This window comes from Chaetomium tenue (assembly GCF_020726465.1).
Source record: "Chaetomium tenue strain MPI-SDFR-AT-0079 chromosome Unknown F5144scaffold_1, whole genome shotgun sequence".
Lineage (NCBI taxonomy): Eukaryota > Fungi > Ascomycota > Sordariomycetes > Sordariales > Chaetomiaceae > Chaetomium > Chaetomium tenue.
The window spans coordinates 141,144-164,895 of NW_027117329.1; the positions used below are offsets into that span (position 1 = coordinate 141,144).

General features: G+C 56.0%; 10 protein-coding genes across 10 annotated transcripts; 6 read left to right on the forward strand and 4 right to left on the reverse strand.

Annotated features, from left to right (window-relative positions):
- The first annotated feature begins 311 nt into the window (after window positions 1-311).
- Window positions 312-6,927, forward strand: F5144DRAFT_552475 (uncharacterized protein). The gene has a single exon (XM_066787745.1). The coding sequence runs from the start codon at window positions 437-439 to the stop codon at window positions 6,881-6,883; it is 6,447 nt and encodes a 2,148-aa protein (XP_066647548.1). The 5' UTR covers window positions 312-436; the 3' UTR covers window positions 6,884-6,927.
- Window positions 6,928-7,275: 348 nt separating this feature from the next.
- F5144DRAFT_552478 (uncharacterized protein) lies at window positions 7,276-9,915 on the forward strand. The gene is made up of 2 exons (XM_066787746.1): window positions 7,276-7,903; window positions 7,972-9,915. The coding sequence occupies exons 1-2, from the start codon at window positions 7,759-7,761 to the stop codon at window positions 9,810-9,812; spliced, it is 1,986 nt and encodes a 661-aa protein (XP_066647549.1). The 5' UTR covers window positions 7,276-7,758; the 3' UTR covers window positions 9,813-9,915.
- Window positions 9,916-10,049: 134 nt separating this feature from the next.
- F5144DRAFT_552483 (NADH-ubiquinone oxidoreductase 23 kDa subunit) lies at window positions 10,050-11,571 on the forward strand. Its single transcript, XM_066787747.1, has 4 exons — window positions 10,050-10,625; window positions 10,685-10,712; window positions 10,823-11,114; window positions 11,171-11,571. Exons 1-4 carry the CDS (start codon window positions 10,351-10,353, stop codon window positions 11,245-11,247), a joined length of 672 nt encoding a protein of 223 aa, XP_066647550.1. The 5' UTR covers window positions 10,050-10,350; the 3' UTR covers window positions 11,248-11,571.
- Window positions 11,572-11,700: 129 nt separating this feature from the next.
- F5144DRAFT_521490 (acyl carrier protein-like protein) lies at window positions 11,701-13,087 on the forward strand. Its single transcript, XM_066786716.1, has 5 exons — window positions 11,701-12,070; window positions 12,241-12,258; window positions 12,362-12,442; window positions 12,547-12,595; window positions 12,658-13,087. The coding sequence occupies exons 1-5, from the start codon at window positions 11,840-11,842 to the stop codon at window positions 12,702-12,704; spliced, it is 426 nt and encodes a 141-aa protein (XP_066647551.1). The 5' UTR covers window positions 11,701-11,839; the 3' UTR covers window positions 12,705-13,087.
- Window positions 13,088-13,089: 2 nt separating this feature from the next.
- On the reverse strand, window positions 13,090-15,959 carry F5144DRAFT_552489 (uncharacterized protein). Its single transcript, XM_066787748.1, has 3 exons — window positions 15,418-15,959; window positions 15,168-15,286; window positions 13,090-15,048 (listed from the first exon to the last, which is right to left on the reverse strand). Exons 1-3 carry the CDS (start codon window positions 15,551-15,553, stop codon window positions 13,444-13,446), a joined length of 1,860 nt encoding a protein of 619 aa, XP_066647552.1. The 5' UTR covers window positions 15,554-15,959; the 3' UTR covers window positions 13,090-13,443.
- On the forward strand, window positions 15,676-16,323 carry F5144DRAFT_2017 (uncharacterized protein). Its single transcript, XM_066782921.1, has one exon. It carries the CDS (start codon window positions 15,798-15,800, stop codon window positions 16,260-16,262), a length of 465 nt encoding a protein of 154 aa, XP_066647553.1. The 5' UTR covers window positions 15,676-15,797; the 3' UTR covers window positions 16,263-16,323.
- On the reverse strand, window positions 15,960-16,898 carry F5144DRAFT_552490 (uncharacterized protein). Its single transcript, XM_066787749.1, has one exon. The coding sequence runs from the start codon at window positions 16,886-16,888 to the stop codon at window positions 16,385-16,387; it is 504 nt and encodes a 167-aa protein (XP_066647554.1). The 5' UTR covers window positions 16,889-16,898; the 3' UTR covers window positions 15,960-16,384.
- On the reverse strand, window positions 16,899-19,173 carry F5144DRAFT_616488 (uncharacterized protein). The gene is made up of 2 exons (XM_066791841.1): window positions 18,467-19,173; window positions 16,899-18,398 (listed from the first exon to the last, which is right to left on the reverse strand). Exons 1-2 carry the CDS (start codon window positions 18,941-18,943, stop codon window positions 17,079-17,081), a joined length of 1,797 nt encoding a protein of 598 aa, XP_066647555.1. The 5' UTR covers window positions 18,944-19,173; the 3' UTR covers window positions 16,899-17,078.
- Window positions 19,174-19,593: 420 nt separating this feature from the next.
- Window positions 19,594-21,432, forward strand: F5144DRAFT_2276 (uncharacterized protein). The gene is made up of 2 exons (XM_066783189.1): window positions 19,594-20,812; window positions 20,915-21,432. The coding sequence occupies exons 1-2, from the start codon at window positions 19,706-19,708 to the stop codon at window positions 21,284-21,286; spliced, it is 1,479 nt and encodes a 492-aa protein (XP_066647556.1). The 5' UTR covers window positions 19,594-19,705; the 3' UTR covers window positions 21,287-21,432.
- On the reverse strand, window positions 21,180-22,553 carry F5144DRAFT_2248 (uncharacterized protein). The gene is made up of 3 exons (XM_066783163.1): window positions 22,186-22,553; window positions 21,880-22,096; window positions 21,180-21,810 (listed from the first exon to the last, which is right to left on the reverse strand). Exons 1-3 carry the CDS (start codon window positions 22,422-22,424, stop codon window positions 21,535-21,537), a joined length of 732 nt encoding a protein of 243 aa, XP_066647557.1. The 5' UTR covers window positions 22,425-22,553; the 3' UTR covers window positions 21,180-21,534.
- Window positions 22,554-23,752: the final 1,199 nt, after the last annotated feature.

Genomic DNA, 23,752 nt, shown 5'->3' on the forward strand with positions numbered 1-23,752 from the left:
CAGACCGGCCAAAGCAGTAGAACCAAATCAGACCGGCGAAAGCAGTCAATGGATGCCACAGACGTCTGGCTGCGCAGTGAATGCTCAAGGCAGAGGCAGGATCTTAGGTACACATGACTGACAGATTTTTCAACCTAGCATTATTTTCTTGATGATAGGTGTTAAACGTTTGTTTCTCCGCCTCGTTGCCCGCCTCACAAGGTGAGCGTCAAAGCACCTCACATGACCGGAGCCGCTGATTGTGCCTCTGATTTTCCCTCTCTTCGTCTATATATTCTTCCCTTCCCCCCCTCCAAACCCCTTTTTCCCAACCCTTTTCGTCAACTCAACTTTTGCCCACACTCAACTTTTGCCCACGCTCAACCTTTGCCCACACGCACTCAACCTTTGCCCCCACTAATCTTTTGCTCAAACTACCGTTCTATTCATATTTAACATGGCCCACCTCATGGAAATTGCCATTATCGGCATGTCTTGCCGTTTGCCAGGTGATGTACAGACTCCTGGTGACTTCTACCGCATGCTGTGCCGTAAAAGGGCAGCATGGTCAAAGGTGCCCGCCGACCGCTTCAACGCGGAGGCATACCATAACTCGGACCCGAATAAGAAGGGTTGCTTTAACTCTGAAGGTGGCTATTTCATCCAAGACGACATCTACAAGTTTGACCCCGGATTCTTCGATATCACCAAGAAGGAAGCCGAGTCAATGGACCCCGCACAGCGGTTGTTGCTAGAATGCGCATATGAAGCCCTGGAGAATGCCGGAGCACCGAAAGAGTCGGTAGCAGGTAAGAAAGTTGGTGTGTTTATCGGCGCTAACTACGGTGAACACCGGACCGCCAACCTCCGCGACTTGGACAGCACCCCAGGCTTCGACGCCACCGGCAACCAAGGAGCCTTCCTCGCCGGTAGGCTGGCTTACTACCTTGACTTGCGAGGCCCGACATTTACCGTCGACACTGCGTGCTCGTCCAGCATGCATGCTTTGCACCTTGCTGTGCAGAGTATCCGGCTGGGGGAGTCGGAACAAGCCATTGTGGGGGCCTCCCACTTGATAACTGACCCGGACATCTGGGTATCCATGGGAAACCTCCACCTGTTCTCGGATGATGGCAGGACCCACGCTTTCGATCACCGCGCCAAGTCGGGGTATGCGCGGGGCGAAGGCGCCGGGTGCCTACTCCTGAAGCCCCTGCACCAGGCCCGGGCTGATAATGACCATATCTTTTCCGTCATCTCGCACACGGGTATTAGCCACAACGGACGTACCGTCGGCATCGCGGCTCCCTGCCCCGACGCCCAGCAGAAGCTGGTTACCAGGGTGCTCGATGAGGCGGGCATCCACCCCTGGACAGTGGGCTTTTTTGAGGCTCACGGAACAGGTACAAAGAAAGGGGACCCGATCGAGGCCAGGGGTATTTACAACGCTGTCGGTCGTTACTTTTCGCCCAAGTTCCCGCTCCACATTGGGTCCGCCAAGCCCAATGTTGGCCATCTGGAATGCGCCAGCGGCATCGTTTCGATCATCAAGGGATCTCTCATGCTGTACTACGGTTTCATCCTGCCCAATGCCGACTTCGAGCGGGTAAACCATGCCATCCCACTGGAGGCGTGGAACATGCGCGTGGCAACACAACAGAAACCGTGGCCAAGCTACGCCAGCCGGCTCTGTATCAACAACTTCGGCTTTAGCGGATCCAACTCGACTTGCGTCCTGAGCCAAACCCCGAGGTGTAGAGGCATTGAAATCGCCGACAACGGCGCCTACAGCCCTCTCAGGCTCTTCGTACTCTCGGCCAACGACGAAACGGCACTTCGCAAGTCCGTGAGCAGACTGGGGATTTGGATCGAACAGCACGCCGAGCTCTACCAAACCACCATGCCGCGGAACCTGGCCTACACACTTTGCCAGCGCCGGTCACACTTGCAATGGCGGATGGCCGTGGTTGCCGGCATGTGCAGCGACGTCACCAAGGCCATCAACAGCCACGAGGCCGTCCCGACACGGGCACCCAGCGTGCCTCCGAGAGTGGCATTCGTGTACACCGGGCAGGGCGCCCAGTGGTTTGCCATGGGCCGGGAGCTCATGAAAACGCATCCCGTGTTCATGGACTCCATCAATCGCGCTGACAATGCACTAGATCTCTGCCATGCCAACTTCTCCGTCTCTGAGGAACTCAGGAGAGATGAGCAGTCGACCAAGGTCAACGAGGCCCATATCAGCCAGCCCATCTGCACCGCAGTGCAGCTAGCCCTAACCGACCTTTTCGCCTTCTTCGGTGTGACGCCCGGCGCCGTCACGGGACACTCGAGCGGAGAGATTGGGGCGGCTTATGCCGCGGGCGCCTTGAGCTTTGAGGACGCCATCGCCGTCGCTTACTGGAGAGGTCAGGCAATGATCGAGCTGCGAACCAAATATTCGTATCTGGAGGGCGCTATGATGGCGGTGTCTCATGACATGGACGAGATGCAAATGTTGGTGGAGGAGATGAACCGTACGTATCGGCCTCAGCTGAGGATCGCTTGCGTGAATTCGCCAACGTCCGTCACTCTGTCCGGTGACGTGGCGGCCATCGACCTGATGGCCGAACGCTTGCAGCGCGACAACATCTTTCACCGGAGACTTCTTGTTGAGGTGGCATACCACTCCCGGCATATGATGGCAATTGCCCCCTCATACAGGTTCCGGGTCGGCCTCATAAGGCCGTTGGATGGGGGGGACCGCGATGTGCAATTCTTTTCATCGCTCCGTGGCTGCCAGGTTAGCCCTGAAAGGTTAACTCCGCGATACTGGGTCGACAATCTCACCGATCCCGTCCAATTTTCGACGTCCTTGGGCGAGCTGTGCACCGAATACGAGCCCGACATCCTCATAGAGATCGGGCCCCACGCCGCACTCAAGGGACCCATCCTGCAAGTGATGAAGGCGTTGGGTCCGCCGGCCACGGGGATCTCGTATCTTCCCACCCTGGTCCGCGGCCAGGATGCCACACGGACATGCCTGGAGACGGCCGGCCAGCTTTTCCTTCACGGCCACCCCCTGAACTTCTTCGAGATCAACCATAACCGCGAAGAGGGAGAGAGGCCGGAGCTGCTTGCAACCCTGTACACATACCCGTGGTCGCGGCAAAGATACTGCTATGAGTCCAGAATTACCCGGCAGCACCGGCGCAAGCCATTCCCAAGATACGACGCGCTGGGCATCTTGGCTGACTGGTCCGACTCTCTGAACCCGACATGGCGGAACATTATCCGCACAGAGGACTTGCCCAACGTAAGGGAGTACCAGATTTGCTCCCGCATGGCGTTCCCCATGTCACTCTTTATCTCCATGGTCTTCCAGGCGTCAGCCCAGACCGCAGTGATGAACGATCTACCTACTGTGGCGTTTGAGATCAGGGACCTTGTGGTTTCTGAGCATCTGTACTTAATGGACGACCAAGAGGTTGAGGTACTCTTAAGCTTCCAAGCCTCGAAGTCGGGGGACAAGAGAAGCCACGGGTTCAAGATTTTATCCTACGGGCCCACCGAGGAGTGGTCGGAGCACTGCACTGGGACCGTGAGAGCGATGCCAGACATGCCGGTGTCTGAGCGTCCGGAGATGGGCGATGACGCAAATGTGGATGCATCCGAGCTAAGAGAATATAACGAAGAAGAGGTGTATTACAGGCTGATGGCGAAGGGGTTCACATACCCGGAGGCTTTCAGGACCTTGACCAATGTCAAAGTGAGGGGGCGCCGAGTGACGGGGGTGTCAGATCTTCGCGAGGTCTTCAGGATGGACGACCTCAACTACGGAGCTCACCCGGGCATTGTCGAGTCCATGCTCCAGGCATCGGTATTCAGCTACAGGAACCAGGACGGCAGGCCGGCTGAGCTACCATGCCTCCTGTCCTCGATCCGTCACATAACTATTGCTGCGGATTGGCGCCCGGATCTGGGCAACCAGACGGTTGTGAAAGCAACCCTCGATGAAAACAGGGCTTATTCCACGGTGGAACTCTGGGGCGCCATTGGTGATGTGGCCGTGGGGTCGGCGGCCGTTTCCATGCTGGGCGTGAGGTTCAAGGCGTTGATCCCCTTCCCGCCGAAAGCCCCACCGCGCGAGTTGTGTTTCAAGATGCGTTGGGACCCACTGGACGAGGGCGCGCTGGACATGAACTCAGCCTTGTCCAGGTTAGGAAACGATCCGCCATCCATCGTGGTGGCCACCGGATTCTCAGACGGCCGGGAGGACGCATTCCTGAGCTGCTTGCTCGTTCATTTGCGTGCCAGGCTGCCTCGCACCTTGATAGTGGTGGTCCCAGTCCCCTGCGACGGCATTCGGGATTGGAGCGACCACTTTGTCATTATGCCCGAAATGGACAAGGCCGCACTCTACACTAAGAATTACATGCCGATCAATACCGTCACGAAGATACTCACTGAGTCACGTGGCCTCATGTGGGTGACGAAAGGGGCTTATCGCGTCCCGTTTTCGCCGGCTGGGAGCTTGGCTCTCGGTTTGATCCGGACAGCCCGCTCGGAAAGGGGCGCGGTCGCATCCATACTCGACTTGGATCCTCGTCACAACAACACATATGTACAGGCGGGGCTGGCCGTTCACGCATTCACCCTATCGGTGGTCTCGGAAAATACGGGGGCTGAGATTGAGTTTGCCGAAGTGGGCGGGAAGCTTGTCGTTCCCCGGATTGTTCCCGACCCTGAACTCAATCTGGACGTCCACCGCTCCTTGGGCCGCGCCGTGCCCTTTCTCCAAGCATATAAGCCCTCTCGCCGGCTGCAACTTCACCGTGGAACAGATGCCTCTTCTCCCGGTGACCTCTATTTCGAGGACAGCCAGTTTGGCGTGTTGGGAGAGAACGAAGTTGAGATTAAGGTCCATGCGACTGCTCTCTCAGTCGACGACGTCACAACAGGGGACGTGGACGAGCCAGGCACGACCATTCAACGCAGCTGCGCCGGCTTTGTCACCCGTATTGGCGGACAGGTCGATACCTTCTCCGTGGGACAGAAGGTTTGCGCCCTTACCAACAGTCCCTACGCGACCTACGTTCGGGCAAGCTCAAATTGTGTCGCACTCGTCCCAGGCCGCATGAACATGGAGGTGGCTGCGTGCATTCCTGGCCACTTCGCCCCCGTGCATTACGCCCTCACACGGGTTGCCACCATCGAAGCAGGCGAGCATCTGCTGATCCAAATCTCGGGGCCCATCAGCTTTGCCGCAGTGGAAGTGGCGCTAGCGATGCCGGCCGACTTCAATGTCTATGCTCTAGTCATGAACGAGGAGCACAGGACACTGGCAGAGGCAATTTTGCCGTCCAACCACGTCTTTGACGGACGAAACATCCATCTGGCCGAGCAGATTAGGGAAGTCACAGAGGGTAAGGGGATGGATTACTCCTTGGCCGTATCAGGAGGCGAAAATGCCAGCATGTGGGAGTGCCTTGGTGCTCTTGGGTGGGTTCTTGAGATCAAGGGGCCAGGTAACCACAAGGGGACGAAACCCGAGCTGGCCGCAAACGCGGCCTTCTGGTCCATCGACATGCTCAGCCTTACTGAACAGGATCCGGATGCGTTGCACCATGCCTTGACGGATTGTATCTCCAACCTTGACAGGGGCGCCCTTTCGCCACGCACGTGGACCACAACGCTTAGGATGTCGAGATTGCCCGAGGGGATAGCACTGGTACGGGACGGTTATATCACCCCCCTGGTGATTACGACACCTGAGCTTGATGACTCAGTGATGGTTATGAAGGAAAAGCCCGGTGACTTGTTCCAAAGCCCAGGGACCCATATCATTGTCGGTGGAACGGGTGGCTTGGGCCGATCTGTGGCTAAATACATGATCCAGCACGGCGCACGCAATATTGTGCTGCTTTCGAGAAGTGGTGGCGAAGACGTGATTGACCATCTGCGAGAGGAAATGACACGTTACGGAGCCGATGTGATTGTGATGAAGTGCGATGTTAGCAAAATTCACCATGTCCGGCGAGACATTTACCAGTGTAGGCAGAATCTGCCCCCGATCCGCGGCGTGGTCCACGCTGCAATGGTGCTTCGGGACGGTCTGCTCGAAAACATGACGCAACAAGATTACCAAGCCGTCATCGCGCCAAAGGTATACGGCGCATACAACATTAATTTAGCCCTTGAATCGGCGGGCATCAACTTGGATTATTTTGTCGCCTTCTCCTCAGCGGCGGGCATCATCGGCAGCCGCGGGCAGGCCGCTTACGCTTCTGCAAACACCTTCCTCGACTCGCTAATGGAATGGCGGAGACAACGAGGTTTGCCCGGAAACTCGCTGGATCTGACCGCGGTCACAGGGGTCGGGTACCTCGCTGAAAACGCCGACAGGGAGAGGGAAATCCTGCGCAACTTCGGGGGCGAGTCACTTGAGGAAGCCGAGGTCTTGGCGCTTCTCTCAGCCGCCGTCCGTGGTGAAGCTCCCTGTCAAGTTCTGACAGGGCTGAAGTTGCATCTTGGCAACGACGGCCAATGGCCCTACTTTGCCAACGACGCCCGTTTTGTCCACCTGAAGGCCGAAGGCTTGGCGGCCGCCGAGGAAGAAGGACTCGTGGTGAAGGAAAATGTGTCTCCGGGGGAGGCGTTCCGGGAGGCAAGATCGGACGAGGAGGCGGCATTTATTGCAGCCCGGGGTCTTGCAGAGAAGCTTTCCGAGGTCTTGAGCGTTGCGGTGGAGGACGTGGATGTCGCCAGAAACATCACGTCGTACGGGTTGGACTCGCTCACGGCTATCGAGCTTCGGAATTGGATCGCCAAGGAGCTTCGTGTCAACCTCCAGATTTTGGAGCTATTGTCGAGCGGGACCCTCAACGATCTGGCAGCGTTGATTACGCAGAAGGCAAAGGGGTGATGTGATGATCGAGGGGTGAAATAAGAAAAAAAAAAAAAAAAAAAGCAAGAAAAAGCAAAAAAAAAAAAAAAAGAAGCCAAAAAGAGAGAGAGAGAGAGAGAGAGAGAGAGAGAGAGAGAGAGAGAGAGAGAGAAAATTGGAATTGGGGAGAGAGAGAGAGAGAGATGAATTGCTTTTAGAAGATTCGCTGTATCGTGTTGTTTAATGTTTAAGAAGAGGATCAATTAATAGCTAATTAGCGACCTGAAATTAAAATTTTAAAGTTAAGAAGACTTCCGTAAATTTTACATGTGGTGTGCCACCCCCGCGCGCGTCACTCAATCTGGCCCTTGGGCAGCAATGAGTGCTTGGTGGGGTGAAGTGACGAAGGGACGCCCCTCCGTCCTTCCCAGACGGCGAGAATGTTTTTCTTAAAGCCAATCTTGAGCGAAAACCTTTTGGATTAGTAGGCGACATGATTCTAACTAGGTACCGGCTAACTAGGTACCGGCAATTGAATTCGAGAAAAAGAAACACTGTGGACATTAACACAGCCTCGAAGTGCTGACGATTTCGGCCGCGCACCGCCCCGCGGTTTGGGCGACGTCATCGGCATCTGATTGTCGGGTGGCTTTGCGGCTGGAGACAGAAAGAACCCAGGCACGGTGGACACAGCTTTTCGGGGCACCTTGAAGCGAAGACATCGGACGAGCACGAGCCACGATTGAACAAATAAAACCCGAATAATCTTGATCTGCAGCCGGTGTTTGGCACCTCGATTTTGACCTTGCTACCAACCGTTGCGACTCAAAGAATTAATTTCGCGATTTCCCTGCGCCAGTCCACTCCAAACCCCCACCTGTGCACTCGCGAGCTTCCGCAATTCGGAGTTGGAAATGGGGACCAGGCCAGCGCCGCAAACCGAAGCAAGGTCGCTCTCAACCATCAACTACTTGGCAGCAAACCCGCCTCAGTACCCCCATCCCCCCGAGGTACGCGAGTCCCTTACATTATACATCTCCCGGGTGCCCGGCACACAAGGTGCGTGATGGTGCGAGAAGTGGAATAATACACACGGCCGTTACTGACCGCCGCCAACCGCTGCCTAGACGTTATCCTCTCGACATTTAAGCCCCAGAAGAAGAACGTAACTGGCGAAGACATTTCGACCGCCCTGTATTATATCCACCTCGATGCACCAGAGGACCGTCTTCTCGCCGCCCCGCAGCGGCCCGAGGATGGGGCCTCGCCCCGATCCAGTAGCGAAAGTGCGAGGAGTGCGATCCCGAGAAAGCCGTTGCCTACATCAGCCAGAACGCTAGGACCGGAAAACGGCGCCTTTTTCAACAACGTTGTGCCATCATCGCCTTCAGCCCCTCGGGGCTCAACCCTCCAAGCCACTGCCGACGAGAGCGCCGTGTCGTTCCCCGGCCCCGAACCGCAGCCGCGGGCGAGGGCCGATGTCGATGATTACCGCGAAAACCCGATGTTTCGAAACCGACGATCTGTAGGGCCGCCCGCGGCGTCCGACGTACTTTCTCGGCCGAAACCGATACCCGCCGCGATATATAGGAAGCCACTAGGCCCTACGGCGTCGGAGGCGCCGAGAAACATCCACGATACCAGTGTTGATGTAGCGCCCAACACGGCGTCGCAGCGCCGCCCAGTGACGCCGGTAACACAAGACACACCAGATGCGCACCCCGGTGGCCAACCCGTGCGCGTCGCCTCACCACCTCCCCGGTTGCAACCAGCCAAACCGGCGCCGCTCGGGAAGTTAGGAGCTCGTCCACGCTCGGTGGCATTTTCGCTTACTGTGATCCGGAAAGATCCCACCTCAGGAACGCAGTGCAACGTTGGCACGATCTCATCGTTCCAGACGAACGTGCCCACGCCGGAGACAGCCGATCCAACCCTTAACCCCGACAACATGGGCGGCCTACTAGCCCATGCGCAAAAGATCAGCGTCCGGCTCGAAACCTCTGGTTACGCGAAGTACCGCGACATGCCAAGTAAGGCAGATGTGGATGCTTACCGGCCGACTTCGGGACACTCGTTTTCTCAGCAAGTAGCGCAACGCTCTCAGCCTGGTTCGGTAGTAGGAGGCAAGGGTCCGGTCTCGCAGTCGGGTTGGAAACCTGCGGAAGAGGGGTTTACACGTCAGGTCGTCATGTCGTACGGCGCCGGCTGGAAGTCGAACTTTAAAAAAGCCTTTCAGCGCAGGGAGCGTCCCGGCAGTCCAGTCCACGGCTTAGGAGCGTCCCCGGAGGATGCTGCAGCGCCAAAGTCCTTTCATGCGCGGCACGGCAGTGCATCGACCATTGGTTCGATGGACTCGACGGACGGCAGGCATTCGCCCACGCTGATTACCCAGCCAGGCCCCGGATTGAAACCAAAAGGTTACGTCTTCCTAAGCCCCTGGGATGGCCGGTGCGAGTTCCGAACAAGTGCCGATGGCCGGAGCCTCAGGTGCCGCCACGTGCTGGACCCGGCCAGCGCAGGGATTGATCCCCGCGAGGTTGCGCAGAGTATTCGGGATGCGCAGGCGATGGGTCGTTCACGGAGTGACGAGTTGTCCTCGGTTTTGGTGGGCGCGAAGCCAGTGAGCGAATTACGATTCAGCTTACCCCATGGGTCTAGCCATCGGACCTCCCAGCGAGATGGCACGTCCAAGGGTGCCTTGTCAGGGCAGTTCAGTAAACTATTACGTCATAGGTCGCGGAGCAGTGACGAGGAATCCGACGAAGAGGACGACTTTGGGTATGGCGATAACAGCACCCCGATGGATCTCAGGCTCGGACAGGAGCACGCCGGCGGGGGGAGTGGGGGGAAGAGGGCTAAGCTAGGGAAGCTTATCATCCACGACGAGGGTTTGAAGATGCTGGACTTGGTCGTGGCAGCCAACATCGGAGTGTGGTGGAACACGTGGGGTCGGGTGCTGTTACAATAGTGTTGCCATGTGGAGTAGAATACCCAAACATTTAGAGCCAGTATTTGAACCTGAAGTCTTTACAGATCTCGGTGGCAGAAGAATATTTGCATTCATGTACCCATCGGCAGTGAGAATGTCCTCTTGGCGCAGTCGGCGGGGAAAACAGCCCTTGAACAGCGGGCCGAGTCACGTGCATATTTATGGGTCGAAACACCAGCTTTCTCCAATCAGCTCCCTGGAAATGTAATCGCGCCAAATCCCCGAACCCTTTGCAGCTTGCTTCAAGCTCCAAGCTGGCCGACGTCAAGTGCCACCGGGTGCTCAGAAAATCGCCTCCCACCTCACCACTCTTCAACACGCCCGAAAGCTGGCCGAGGCCGGCCGGATCGACCTAATTGACCTTTAAATAGGACAGTTCACCGTGCAAGTCGTATTTCTGACTCCGCGCACCCGCCCGAAGTTTGCGCGAAAAGGCCCGCCGCCAACGATCCAACTCCGCCCAATCCCGTCGCTCGACTCGCTCGTCACTCCGGCTCCGGCCTGTATCATTGGCAACATGATTGCGCCGTCTGTCGCCTCACTAGGCGCCCGCCAGATGTCCATGGTGCGGGTTCCTTCGACCCTCTTCCGCACAGTCCCTTCGCAAATGTTGGTCGCGAGGAGGGGTTATGCGACACCCGCGGGGCCCCCGCCCAAGAATTTCCGCCTGAAGCCGCCGACAACGTGGGATCAAGAAAAAGAAAGCACATTCGACAAGGTCGGAAAGTACTTCCTTTTGACCGAGATGTTTCGGGGCATGTACATCCTGATGGAGCAATTCTTCAGGCCACCGTGGGTACTTTCCCGCCCAACAGGGACATGTCCGAATGGTGCTGACGAGGTGGTGGCAGGTACACGATCTATTACCCATTCGAAAAGGTGCGTTATCATATGGGGTGGACACGGCCTGCGGAAAGTGCTGGCTAGCGTTGGGGGACTTGGCCGGACAGTTGCCAATTGACGTTGGCGGAGCGCTGACGCCTGTACAGGGCCCCATTTCTCCCCGTTTCCGCGGAGAGCACGCTTTGCGCCGGTACCCCTCGGGCGAGGAGAGATGCATTGCCTGCAAGCTGTGCGAGGCCGTTTGCCCCGCCCAGGCCATCACGATTGAGGCCGAGGAGCGTGCCGACGGGTCCAGGCGGACGACTCGCTACGATATTGACATGACCAAGTGCATCTACTGCGGTTTCTGCCAAGAGTCATGTCCCGTCGACGCTATCGTCGAATCCCCGAACGCCGAGTATGCCACCGAGACCCGCGAGGAGCTCCTCTACAACAAGGGTACAGCCCAGTCCCAGTCCCGTCAAATTGGTGTGCCCGTGACTAACGCGCAGCAGAGAAATTGCTTTCTAACGGAGACAAATGGGAGCCCGAGCTGGCGGCTGCCATCAGGGCAGATGCTCCCTACAGATAATCACGGCTGTGCAGGGTTTGGGGCTGTTCCGGCTTGGGAATTCGATGCCACAAAATTGTAGGCAGTGTTGTTGTACATACCGTTTTATACAAAAGCAACGGACAATTGCTTTCCTTTGTTGCTCTCTTGAGAACTGCCTGTCGATGTTGACTCGCCCTATCACCCACTGTCCAGACAACGGAAGCTCAACATCGTCGTATGAGAAGCTAGCCTCGTTTCTATCGGCCTTGTCTTTCTTATCAACAAGTCAAATAGAAGAACCCGAACAAGTGAAAACTAACCAAGAATATTGTTCTGGGCCCACGGACTTTCACTCGATTGCTCCCCTCCATCGAGCATCTGCGCTGGGAGTTTGCGTTGTGGTCTGCTCAACCTTCGGTCACGTGATGGGGCACGAACCACCCAGCTCGAGTTGCGCTTGGCGCATGCCATCCGAGCTCCGTTGTGCATCCCGGCTTTCAGCGAGAAATTTATCGGCCAAAGCAGCGTCAACACTCGATTCCCCTGCACCCTTGATCCAACGTCCACTCCTCGGCCCAATTGCGATCCCCACGACGACCACACCCCCCGGGAAATCGAATCAACCGACAGCATGTTCCGCACCACCATCCTCCGATCCGCCGCTGCCGCGACACGGGCCGCCGCTCGACCTTTCCCCGCCGTTGCTTCTAGGAGATTGGCCATCGCCCCGGCGTCGAGAACGACCTCTTTTGTGCCCAAGGTAGCGGCGTGGCAGGCGGTGCGATGCTACGCCTCGGGCAGCTCCCTCGACAAGACCGAGGTCTATGAGCGCATCAAGCAGCTCCTATCCGGCTTTGACAAGGTTCGTCTGCCTTCCTGTTCAATCTCGACCGTTGGACCATGAGGGGCAAGGTGCGCATCCATGGCCGCGCATCTTCGGTGTTAGCGCTGAGAGCCAAACTACTCTTGGCTTTGCTTTGGCCAATCCATGATTCAGTTGTGTGATTCAAAAGGCTAACTCGCTCTCTCTAGGTCAACGACCCCAGCAACGTGAGTGTTACCGACCTAGCTTCCACCACCGAGGACCCGTTGTCCCGAACCCAAGCGCCCCAGTGCTTTTAGAGTCTAACATGGTTTGGTTTCCACGGGACAGATTAAAGAGACCGCACACTTCGCCAACGACTTGGGCTTGGACAGCTTAGATACCGTTGAGGTCGTGATGGCTATCGAGGAGGTATGTTTGGTTGTCCCGCTTACTGGTGGGGCCGCGCCGCCTTGCGGCCACCAAGGATATGCTACGAAAACGTGTCGCAGCGCTGACAACCAGCCCCAATACAGGAGTTCAGCATCGAGATCCCTGACAAGGACGCCGACACCATCCACAGCGGTAAGTTCCTCACCCGCTGGGGCTTTTGTAGGCCGAGACGCTGACATGGTTGCCGGGAACAGTGGACAAGGCCGTCGAGTACATCCTCAGCCAGCCGGACGCCAACTAAGCCTTTCGCATCTCTTGCCTGTACCATATCTGGCCGTAACAGCACGCAGCATGCCACGCCACTCCCTGGTCGGTTAGAGAGGGTGTTGGAGCCGGGGTAGCCGTAATATTCAAAACTTTACATGGACTTGGCCTGCTTGGGTGTATTTATGTGTCTGTCTTGTGGGACGATTTCCCAACTCCGATAGATGAGAATGAAGGAATCGCTTGCCCGCTGAGCTTCCCCACGCTGCGTGCCGTCAAGAATACTGTATGTCGAGGAGCTGCCGTAATGTGGAACCTGGCTGGGTGTCCTGATCCATCCCCTGTCGAGCGTCTGCTCCATGCAGGTAGCCAGCCCTGCCAGTCTAATAATATCTTTCACATGATGGCAAAGGACACGATTACTGGTTGATGGATTTGAGATTATTTGCATTAGACGTTTTCCTCCCTAGTCCCATCCATGTGCGCCATCCACCTCCCAGAAACGCCCTCTTGCAACCTTCTATACAAGAATATCCTGACACTCCCTCCGAGGCCAAAAGATGGAAATACAACGTCGCCAACTGCCGAGTTGTCGATGCCTTTTGGGATATCTAACGCCGAGCCCGTGTGTTCTCAGGGACACGTCCCATCCCTATGTTTGCGCGTGTTGAAAGAGGTTAATGCACCCCGTTGCCATGACCCAATGCAGTCGTTATCATGCCGTTTTATGTGCGTCCTGTACGTTACTCGCAAAGACCAGACCCTCTTTGACCGGTTCATCTCCCTACGACCGTTTCGGAGTTATTTCCTGCCGCGCCTTTGCTGCCATTCGGGGCCCCCGTGGCGGCCCTGTTGGTGGCGACAACGTTGGCGTAGCTCCAGGCGGCGCTCAGAGGGCTCGTGGCGCCGAGGTTGCCTCCCGAAACACGCTTCCTCGCGCGCGTTTGGGGGTCGTCTTCTTCCTCCATCCTAAAGACAAACGACGAATCTTCCTCGTCAATGGGAGTTGTGAACCGCCCGGTCACAGCTGAGTTAATGGAACCGCTACTGATGTGTCGCTCCGCGGCTCGCTCCCGCTCCCGCTCTTTTCCGATCACGCCCGCAGTAGCCGCGCCAGAACTGCCCGATTTCTGGTTCCGCAGTCCGGCCGGGTGTAAATGGGGACTAGAATTACCAGATCCGCCCTCGCTCAGCTGCGTCTCTCGAAGTTGCCGGGTCAAGGCCGAGACTGATTCGCCCCCACCGTCTACCCCTGGTTCTCGGTTAAGCTCGGCGGTGAGAGCGGATGCAAGGCTCGAGTTTCTCAGCGGACTTCCCACATGGCCAAACGCAGAAACATGCTTCATGGAGCGAGCGGAACCGCCAGCGTCGAAATCTTCTTCTTTCTGGCGCTGGAACAGGGGTCCCCAGCGACTCGGGCTCGCTCCCAGGGGGCTGCCGAATTTCGTCGCTCCAATCGGCAGGGACTCGGGTCCCGATTCCATGGTGTCGGTCATCCGCACTGTGTTGGTCGTCGAACCCCTCCTGGCTTTCTCGGCGGGGGTTAGCACCTCGTTTGCCAGGGCTCCCGGTACATAGTCCTCTTCAAACATGAATTCCGCCTCCCAGTCGCGATCGATCTTCGGGACGCTACTGCTAATCAAGCGCGGTTTGGTGTACCGCATCGCGCTACTGTGCATGAGTCGTTTCCCAAAATATTCGTCGCTCCCGAGCACCGAACCAAGGGTGGCGGAGCCCACGGGCGGGCTGCTTCCGAAGCCGTTTGCGTCGTTTGCGCCAACGGCAGAGGGCGGCAGATGCTCGTTGCTACCAAACGCAGAAGTGTGCAAGAGCTTCAGTGTTTCCGAGGTGCGAGCGTCCCTGGCCGAGTGAAGCGACGGCGAAGGGGATTCAAGGCCAAATTTCGAGGGGACGGAGGCGGGCCACGGCCCATATCGGGCAGCCAGCGATATGCCATTGCTGTCAAAGGACGCCGGCAGCGGAGCGTCGAGGACCGAGAGGCCCTTGGCGTTCGCAGGCGAGAGGCCAAGCCCCAGACGGCTTGCGTCCTCATCCCGCGGTGAGCCGTAGGCAGAAGCCGGATTGGAGCTGTAGGTGGTGTCGATAATAGGGAGGCCATTCTCCATCAACTGGTGGCCATAGGCGTCATCCTGCATGCCGTAGGCACCTGAGGTTGTGTAGGGGGGTAGCTGGTCGGCACGCAAAAACGAGTTGGTCAGCGCGCTGTTGGACGGCTGATGGTATGTTGTCGGATTCACGCGAGCGCCGAGAGGAACTCCCGGAGGCGCCCCTATCGTCACACCATTCTTGCCGTAGTTGATACGGCGGCCGTCGGGAAGTACGTGGATATTGGCGCATTTCGGGCCAAACTTGCAGTTGCCCTAGGTAGCGTGCGACGACGAATTAGTATCAAGATGTTCAAGGAACCCTCGGCCAGCGTCGGCAGATGCACGCCCGTATCGTCGGACAGACAAAGCAGGGAGGGCTCGTGGTCACGCACCTTTGCAAAATACTTGCACACCGTCTCGGCGGCGCTCCCGAGGTCGTGGCTAAAAGGGCAAGCATTGCCCGCCTGGCAAGCGCCTTGTCGAAAGAATTTGCAGGGCACGTGAGAGGTATCTATTCGAGGGGACAGATCAGTACGAGCGTCGCGGGCTCCCGCGATACCGGCGCTGCCGGCATGCCGTAAAGAGATGCATCGACGGAAGGTCCGGCGGGTAGGAAAATTCAGGATGGGAAGGGAGGCTCACTCGGTGGGCTGCGTGGCCCTTCAAACCGCGCGGCGGGCATCGCACCCATCGCGCCGCTCGAGCGGGTAGCCTGTGGTGGGATGTTGAGGCTACCGCTGCGCATATGTCGATGCTCGGTTGGGTGGGAGGCTGCCATGGTCGTGCTTTGGAGGGGAGAGTTGGGTGGGAGTTCTTCCAGGTTGCTGATTCCGCAAACCAGAGATGGATTTGGGCCAGTCGCTGAGGAGGGGCGGGCCGATGCGCAAGGCTGACCGAGGGGCAGGAGGGCAACCCAGGCCGCCGAAGCGAGGGTAAGCGGGGGTGCCGATTAGCGCATAAACTTGGTTGGGGTTTGCACCGAAATCGTCATCGCTCCTCAAAATATCGATAAGATCCGAGTCATGTTGCTATATGACGAGGACAAATGTAATGTACACAGCCGGGAAATAGGGAATGACAAAAGAAAGATAAAAAGAGACATGCGGCAGCTACTAACCTCGGGGCCCGCGGCAACTGGACTCGAAGATCCGACGCCGCAGATACCCACTTTTGGTTCCAGAGATGGTGGCTTGCATGGACGTCGTGACCCGGCACCGCCTGAGCAAAAAAAGCCGAACTCCATCCAGTTTCGATCGAGAGCCACTCAATTTGTCGGCGTGAAACAAAGCTTATCCGGAATCTTCAATCTTACCCATGTTACTTTTTTTCTTTTTTCTCTGCCCTCGATTTACGCTTCCTTTTTGCCGGTTGCTATTCTTTACCTAGTCTTCATTTTCTCAATCTCCTTTTTCCAGGTTTTGGGGACGGGGGTTGACTCTTTTCAATCCCCGATCTTGTGTTTCAACGTTCTCGGCGAGAGGGTGTAAGCCGCCTGAAACCGCAAGCAAGGAATGGAAGCGCCAGCAGCGCCAATCCAACTCATCACCAGAAGGCACGGACTATAGAGTCTCGAGGAACCCCATGTTCGGTAGTTCCATGTGATCAGTTATCACCGGATGGCAATACAACTCGAAGCCAACGACTCAACTCTCAGGTGGAGTCTCTGATGCGGAAAGTTGGTGGGCTGCCCTATGTGTATACATACTGTGAAGATACCAAGGTTTGCACCCCACGCAGCCGCCGGCATATGAATCCAACGACGGTTGCGATAATGAGGGGACCCCTGGCTCTGCCCGCGTGATGCAGCAGCTTCCCCTCCAGAACCCCTCAGGATTTCCGCTGACGTCTTAAAGACCCCCACGGGACCAAACTCGTATCCTTGGTGTTGCTTCTGGATGGTCGCACCAAGGCGCTGTCTCACATCGCCTGAACCACCCCCTCGCATTCTAAGACACCCTCGTGTTCTTCGTAGACCAATCGACGGCTTTGCGCTACCTTGGTGTGATTCCCTGTTCCATGGTACATTGCGCCGCCATCCCCACCCCACCACTGCCCGTACCAAGCGGAAGGGGATTATAAAAAATGCGATGCGCGCCGGTATACAAGACAGCATCTCACGGTTGCTGGGAATCTTGTGGGGGCTGATATAAGAAGTTTAGCCAGCTAACACCTTTACTACATAATGGACTCCCGAATACCCCTCTCTGTGCAATTCGTAACTACCCCAGCGTCGAAGTCTAGAGAAAACGTAATAAGGCATCTAAGATCATTAGATGAGGGCAAAAGCCGTCTATGTGTGTAGTCTATGATGCGCCGATTGTGATGCTCCAAGCCCCAAATGCTCCTACGGCAGTACTAACCAGTACCGCCGCCATCCTCTCATGCCAAACCATACCAAAATACAGACCGAGAATCTTTGCCACAACGCCAGCCAGTATTCCCATCCACACAACAAAAAAGCCCGTCTCGAACCATGCTTTCCTCAAACTTTCCCTCCTTGCTCGTTCGCCACTGGCCCTCATGCTGGTCCCCCATCCGTCCGCGCCCATCGTCATCATGCTCCAAAGATGAACAGCCGGGAGCGGGATATAGTAGAATAAGATGCTTGGAAGAACCCAGAGCAGCCCTTTTCCTGTTAACCGATCGGGATTCCTCAAGAGGTTATAGCATGAGCCAACCACAACGCGCAGTACGAGGTCGCTGGCAGAAAAAACAACGAGCTGTTGCGAGGTGAAGAAATACCATATGATGGCGATGGCACCAATGGCTGGCCCAAACTCGCGCTTTGCCATACCATAGAAGAGAAGAGGGTGGCTTGTGGCATATACGCGAGGGTGTAGTAGGGACTCGATATGAGTTGCTCTCGCCCAACGAACTTGCTGCTTAAGCCACCTCGCCATTGTCGTTGGCGTGTCCGTCGCTGTCAGGACGTCTGACGCAAACATCACTTTCCACCCCCTGAGCAAGAGGTTTGTGGTGAGATGGCGGTCCTCGTTCACAATCATCCGCTTGCCGAGCGCCTTCTGGAGATACCACGGCACAAGGATCTCGGGCAGAGCGGCCAGCCGGAACGCGGTACTCGGGCCGCTCTGGCAGTCGCTCGTCCCAGTACAAGCAGGTGTAGACCGTGTCAGGTACAGCTCGCCCCAGTACACGGCTGCAGCGAGCTTCGTTATGGTTGTTTCTTGCGAATTATGAACGACCAACCCGGAACTTGCCCCTCCAGCCCCGGGGTCTGCCGCAATGGTATTGATGGTACGCTCGAGCGAGTCTGGGAAGACAATTGTGTCGGAATCCGAAGACCAAAGAAATTCGACGCCGAGGATATCGGCAATGACGAGAGAAAACACGTAAGCCGTGAACATGATCCCCTTCTTATGCATGTGGCGCTGCTTGAGACACAAGCGCCGCACTCCATCTGGCGCGCCAATCCGGAGGTTGTGTTGAACTAGAATCCCCTTTGCCAACTCGATGCAATATTGCATCGTAGCAGCATCGGCGTCCTGGTCGGTCACCGGCTCGTCATGGTGGCGGTTTTGAGCAATGAACTTGGCTCGGACTCGCTCGGCCACCTCTCCAAACGGTTCCGGTATTTGGATGACCGCCGAGTCTTCTGGATAAATCTACGACATGTGTTAGTGGCTGTGGGGTGGCGTGCTTGGAATCCAGTCCAGTGTTTCAGAGCACATACCTTTTTGAAGACCCTGGCCATATCCTGGTCCTCGGCCTCGTCTCCGTCGATCCCAGCAAGCAGGAACACACATGCGCTGGACGATTTGTAGCTCTCAAGCGCGCGGGCATACAGAGCGGGATCCTCTCGCCATCCCACGACTGCAGCTAGACACTCCACCCTCGGTGGTTGTGGTTGACTCTCCGAGTAGATGGCTGCCTTCTCATCCATCTCATCCGACGTTTCAGGACCATGGCGCCGCTGCTGGCCGAAGAAGGACATCCGGCATCCTTCGATAACATAACGGTTCAGTTCGGTGAGTGCGATGGTGATGACGATGTCTAGCGTGACGGGATACCGACTGTGCGCCGTTGTCAAGTAGTACAGAGGGATCGCCAATGCACAGCCGATCACGTTCAGAACTTGACGCAAGGCCGGGACCCTGTGGCCGTTGCGGGCCTGGTGATCGGCATTCTTGGGTTGCTTCTCGGGAAACATTGGTCCAGATCGATCAAGGTTTGCTAATCACAGCACGGACTGCTTGGACATAGGGCTGAAGAAGAGGGAAAAGAGACATTTCCATCAAGATCTGGAACATTTTCACGGTAGTTATTTGTGACTTATTTGTGTCACTCAGGCCTGTTTGCGACTTCCCCCTTTTCCGCGGCCACAAGGCCCACGCGGAAAAAAAACACAGCCTTGAGGAAATTAAAACAGGCATCCGGCCGCCGACCCATGCGGCTGGAACCTCGGAGACAGGGATTACGAGAATTGCTTAATGGGTGACACGGCCCCTGGCATCCTCTGGCCAAAAAAGGCCGAACTCGAAGCAGAGATCTATGCCTAGAGCTCAGCCTTTTTTGTCCAGGAAAAGCTTGGCCATCGAGTCTGTCCGAGGAAGGATTGTCCGACGGGTGTGCATCGTCGTATTCCTAGGGGGTTCTGCCCAAATCAACCGCTCTCGGCACACTTGCTGCCATTGATTGGGCAAGCATTGGGGCTTTGAAGCGCATGGATCGTGTGCAAAATTAAATGGCATTGCTGTCTTTGGCGTGAGTCAACGAAAAACGAGTCTCAGCGACGGGTGGAGCGTAACAGTTGACAGGCAATACGGGCCCCTGCATTGAGGAGCGTCAGGGGGCCGGAAAAGGCAGAAGGACCACCGGGAAACAGCGACTTCATCGTCACCATCTTCGTTCATCTCATTGAGCACGAGAGCGGACAACTTTCTTTCATACCAGGACCGATCTCTGGCAAGCGATGATTGTCACTTACAAAAATAACCGGCTTGTGCCGGCGGCTCTTATTACAGTATGTTTCTGGGCTGCATATTGCCTCGTGGACCCGAGCGTAAACAACTTCGGCAGCGCGATCTCGGGATGGGGATCCAAAAATGACCAAATCCGGACACCCGAATCCACGCCGCCCTGGGAGGCAACCACCATAACAGCGGGCTCAACCTCGCCAACACCTGGCGCGACTCCCCCTACAGTCTCCCCGAGCAATTTGGAGAGCACCGAACCAGGTCCGAGTGGGAACTTGTCAGCGACAGACGTGCTCTTGATTGTCAAGACGGGGAGCACATCCATGTGGAAACGCTTGCTTGTTCATTTGACGACGACCATGTCCCCTCGCCGGATTCCTCTCGAAAACACGGTTGTTTACTCCGACTATCCAGAGACCATTGGCGACGTTAACATCATCGATGCTTTGGCAAACATCACCAAGACCACCCAGGCGCTCGCCGACTTTGATGTATATCGGCAGCACCCCGAGTATGCGGGCCACAACGTGTACGTGGAGGCCGCCGGCGTTGACGGCGACAATCATGGCCCGCCAGGAGGATGGATCATCGACAAGTACAAGTTCATGCCCTTGATGCAGCATGCCGGAAACAACTGGGGCCAGGCCAAGTGGTATATTTACATGGAGGACGACACCTATCTTTTCCTGCCCAACGTGCTGGCTTACCTGTCAAACTTTGACTGGCGCGAGCCACATTACCTTGGGAGCTACGCTGCGAAGTCCGACACCGTCTTCGCTCATGGCGGCGCCGGGTTTGCGCTTTCCCGGGGGGCATGGGAGAAGACATTTGGGCAGAACTCGAACTTGTCTGCGGACTATGAAGCGTACGCGGCTGCCCACTGTTGTGGCGACCAGGTACTTGGGCATGCCCTGAACAAATACGGGGTGCGGTTTGGAGAGAATCACGGCGACGAGAAGTTCACCTGGGGCTTCAACCCCGTTGTACATTGGAGGTTTGGCTTCAGTCGGTGGAACTGGTGCAGCCCCCTTATGTCGTGGCACAAGGTCCACAATCGGGACGTTGCAAGATACTTTGCATTCGAGAGTTCTTGGGACTTTACAGTAAGCAATTGATCCCACAGCTCACCCCATTCCCTTTTCCCCCTTTTCCGTCCAATTATTGTTTCACTTCTTGCGAGATACATGTATCTGACCTGATTACAGAAACCGATGCTCCATCGCGACTTCTTTCTGGGCATGATTGCTCCGGAGCTTCAGAAACGGGCCGAGTGGTGGGATAACCAGTCCGGCCTGTTCCGAGTCACGTCGGCAAACAAGGCGGACCCTCCAACCCCTGAAGAGAAGCACGACACGGAGCTCTGGAAAGGAGCCTGGGTATCGGCAGATGCATGCGAAGCGGCCTGCAAGGCTTGGACTGCGTGCGTCCAATGGAGCTACGTTGAAGATTTATGCAACATGGACGACAAACTCATGATGGGTCAGGGATATGCCCCCGCCATGTCCGAAAGGAAGACCGCCTTGAAGACAACCAGCGGATGGCTGCAAGAGAGGCTCGATGCATGGCATTGTGACTAATTTCCTACTTTCCCTTTTTCTTAAGTTAGATTTAATAATAGAAGGGCGTTCCTTCAAGGGGCTTCAATGGCGGTAACCCATTCTCAACTGCAGCTGGACGGTTATGTTTTCCCCCAAGATCTCATTTGTAGGTATCCAGTGGTGATGGGCCCCTCGGCATAGAAAGATAGAGCAGTGACAACGAACAATGAAAATAAACCTCCTTTCGAATGTGGTAGAGCGACTTGCAAAAGCTACAACAGCGCGATCTACAACTTATGCTCCGTTAGGAACTTCTGCCCATCCCGCACCATGTCCGCGTTTACGAGGGTGTCCGTCTCAAACCCATTCACGACCTGGCGCAGCATAGCCGCCGAGATCTCGCTGACTTGGATTTTCGGCAAGCCAATAATTGCAAAGAAGGCCTTTTGTAGCATTGGCGTCTGCTTCTCAGGGCTGCCGATGATGCCAGGCTTCGCTATACACGCCTCGACGGCACCGTTGGATTTCTTCGCGCATTCAAGGACAAGCGTCTCAGCTTCGCCCTGCAGCAGCAAAGTAGCAAAGAGTCAGTATCTCGACAGCTTAAGGGACACCAAGTGGAGGAGCCGTACACGCAGCAGGCAGTAATCACCTAGGATCATAGGCCTCTTGGTTTGATCCCGCTCGGCATTGTTGCCGCTCACGTAGATGAAGCGGAACGGGTTCTTTCCTCCACTGCGGGGAAGCTGCGCCATGGTCTCAACGCCCCGGATGGCGAAGTCGCGGCAGACTTTTACCGTGTGCTCCCAGGGCGTGGTCTTGAGTTGGGATGGTGTGATGGCAATGGTCCTATTGGTTAACCGCCACGTAAGGTGAGCACAACCCATCTTCCAGGCACCCGACTACTTGTATACATGACACAGACGGGGGTACAATACCAGATGCAGGCATCAGCCCCCAACAACTCCTCTTTCACGCTTTCCGGGTACTCACTACCAAAGTCTTCCAAGACGACAGATTTGACTTTGGTGGGGTCAGCATTGGGGCCTGTGTTCTTCAGCTCGGACATGGGGCGGCGGCCGAGGGCAACAATGGATGTGATTGTTGGGATTGAGAGGGCTTGACGGATGACTTCGGCACCGACGAAGCCAGTCGATCCAGCGACGATAAGCTTCATAGCCGCTGTTGAGATTCCGAGGTTGAGGTATTTGATGGCGTTCTCGATGTTCGGAGATGGTTTGTAGGTGGTAGAATTAAAAGTCGCAAAGTGAAGCCGGGCCAAAATTAAATACAAGTCAAAGTTTTTGGCCCCCACTAACGTAATCTGGGACAGGTCTTCGTAAGCCACTAATGCTGGCTTCACGATGGACGAGTCATTTGTCCCATCTCTATTGGACCGTCTCCTCAAGTCTGGCCTGGTGTTGTACGACACCCAGCAACGGAGTATTGAGCACGTCGACGTCGAGCTCCGGGTATGTGAGCTTCACAGCTTAACAAGAGCTAAGAGCCTAAGTTCTAATCTGCAAACCTCACTTTTATTTCCTTCTTACCTCCGCGCTCATTAAAAGCCAACTCTCTAGGAAGTCCAAGCGCAGGAGGCACAGGACGATCAATTCGGGAAGCGGAAAAGGGGCGACATCAACACCACACTACAGCATTCGGGATTGGCACAATATCGGAGCAGGCACGCCGCACACACGTCTTGGCCGCCAACAAGTTCTCATGTTCTCGGCCTCATTTGATGCTTCTAACATCTGCCGGCCACATGCATCGGGAACAATATGAGACCCCCCACGAGCATGAGACCATAGCTACTTGCCCTGCGCTGGGTGCCCTTTTGGACGTCTTGTCGAGGTCATAATAGGGTTATGTGCTTAGGCATCGTAACCAATTTGAAGAGTATAGGAGAATCTTAAATGGGGGGCGCTTATGTTGGTAGCACGATCGGGCAGCGGCGACGCGTCGCTCACCATGCTTGCGGGCACAGCCTTTCGTCTCTTCATCCACCACCGCTATCAAACATTTCGCCATCAAGACACTTTATACAGGATGTTAAAGTCTTTTCCCCCACGCTAAATTTCCTCTATATGCAGATACTCTTTCGATGATCAGCTGAAATGAAGCTAGGATATGTCGTGCTTCCGCCTTGCAAACCGCGCTATCCCCGACTCGTTAAAGATTCACATCGTTCATGAGCTTACAGATATTCAGCTCGCAACCCCACGATCACGACATCGCGCCCCAGATTCTTGCCATCTTGATCTCCCAGGAACATTACCACTCTTGGACCACACCAAGTGCCATTTCAGACTATCGACGCGGGATTGCCTATCGATCATAGCAAGTCGCGAAAGTTGATGGCAGTCTTCATTGGCTCGTGAGAGCTTCATCTCAGTGTCAAATTTCAGCGGATCGGTACTTTTTCTCCCATTACGTACCTCAATCACACGGTCGATCAATTGCCTCCCGAGAATGACTGATTGACTGATTGGGGGGGCATTGGGA

What these genes read in the sequence shown, in the direction of transcription:
- F5144DRAFT_552475 (XM_066787745.1), top strand. Translation starts at nt 437, where the DNA reads ATGGCCCACCTCATGGAAATTGCCATTATCGGCATGTCTTGCCGTTTG.
- F5144DRAFT_552478 (XM_066787746.1), top strand. Translation starts at nt 7,759, where the DNA reads ATGGGGACCAGGCCAGCGCCGCAAACCGAAGCAAGGTCGCTCTCAACC. An exon ending in CCGGGTGCCCGGCACACAAG is followed by an intron (nt 7,904 to 7,971) that starts GTGCGTGATGGT and finishes ACCGCTGCCTAG; the next exon opens with ACGTTATCCTCTCGACATTT.
- F5144DRAFT_552483 (XM_066787747.1), top strand. Translation starts at nt 10,351, where the DNA reads ATGATTGCGCCGTCTGTCGCCTCACTAGGCGCCCGCCAGATGTCCATG. An exon ending in GAGCAATTCTTCAGGCCACC is followed by an intron (nt 10,626 to 10,684) that starts GTGGGTACTTTC and finishes AGGTGGTGGCAG; the next exon opens with GTACACGATCTATTACCCAT. An exon ending in GGAGCTCCTCTACAACAAGG is followed by an intron (nt 11,115 to 11,170) that starts GTACAGCCCAGT and finishes AACGCGCAGCAG; the next exon opens with AGAAATTGCTTTCTAACGGA.
- F5144DRAFT_521490 (XM_066786716.1), top strand. Translation starts at nt 11,840, where the DNA reads ATGTTCCGCACCACCATCCTCCGATCCGCCGCTGCCGCGACACGGGCC. An exon ending in TCGTGATGGCTATCGAGGAG is followed by an intron (nt 12,443 to 12,546) that starts GTATGTTTGGTT and finishes GCCCCAATACAG; the next exon opens with GAGTTCAGCATCGAGATCCC. An exon ending in CGCCGACACCATCCACAGCG is followed by an intron (nt 12,596 to 12,657) that starts GTAAGTTCCTCA and finishes TGCCGGGAACAG; the next exon opens with TGGACAAGGCCGTCGAGTAC.
- F5144DRAFT_552489 (XM_066787748.1), bottom strand. Translation starts at nt 15,553, where the DNA reads ATGGCAGCCTCCCACCCAACCGAGCATCGACATATGCGCAGCGGTAGC. An exon ending in AGGGCCACGCAGCCCACCGA is followed by an intron (nt 15,287 to 15,417) that starts GTGAGCCTCCCT and finishes CCCCTCGAATAG; the next exon opens with ATACCTCTCACGTGCCCTGC. An exon ending in TGTGCAAGTATTTTGCAAAG is followed by an intron (nt 15,049 to 15,167) that starts GTGCGTGACCAC and finishes CACGCTACCTAG; the next exon opens with GGCAACTGCAAGTTTGGCCC.
- F5144DRAFT_2017 (XM_066782921.1), top strand. Translation starts at nt 15,798, where the DNA reads ATGTTGCTATATGACGAGGACAAATGTAATGTACACAGCCGGGAAATA.
- F5144DRAFT_552490 (XM_066787749.1), bottom strand. Translation starts at nt 16,888, where the DNA reads ATGCTGTCTTGTATACCGGCGCGCATCGCATTTTTTATAATCCCCTTC.
- F5144DRAFT_616488 (XM_066791841.1), bottom strand. Translation starts at nt 18,943, where the DNA reads ATGTTTCCCGAGAAGCAACCCAAGAATGCCGATCACCAGGCCCGCAAC. An exon ending in TGGCCAGGGTCTTCAAAAAG is followed by an intron (nt 18,399 to 18,466) that starts GTATGTGCTCTG and finishes CACATGTCGTAG; the next exon opens with ATTTATCCAGAAGACTCGGC.
- F5144DRAFT_2276 (XM_066783189.1), top strand. Translation starts at nt 19,706, where the DNA reads ATGATTGTCACTTACAAAAATAACCGGCTTGTGCCGGCGGCTCTTATT. An exon ending in AGAGTTCTTGGGACTTTACA is followed by an intron (nt 20,813 to 20,914) that starts GTAAGCAATTGA and finishes ACCTGATTACAG; the next exon opens with AAACCGATGCTCCATCGCGA.
- F5144DRAFT_2248 (XM_066783163.1), bottom strand. Translation starts at nt 22,424, where the DNA reads ATGAAGCTTATCGTCGCTGGATCGACTGGCTTCGTCGGTGCCGAAGTC. An exon ending in GGGGCTGATGCCTGCATCTG is followed by an intron (nt 22,097 to 22,185) that starts GTATTGTACCCC and finishes GTTAACCAATAG; the next exon opens with GACCATTGCCATCACACCAT. An exon ending in GTGATTACTGCCTGCTGCGT is followed by an intron (nt 21,811 to 21,879) that starts GTACGGCTCCTC and finishes TTGCTGCTGCAG; the next exon opens with GGCGAAGCTGAGACGCTTGT.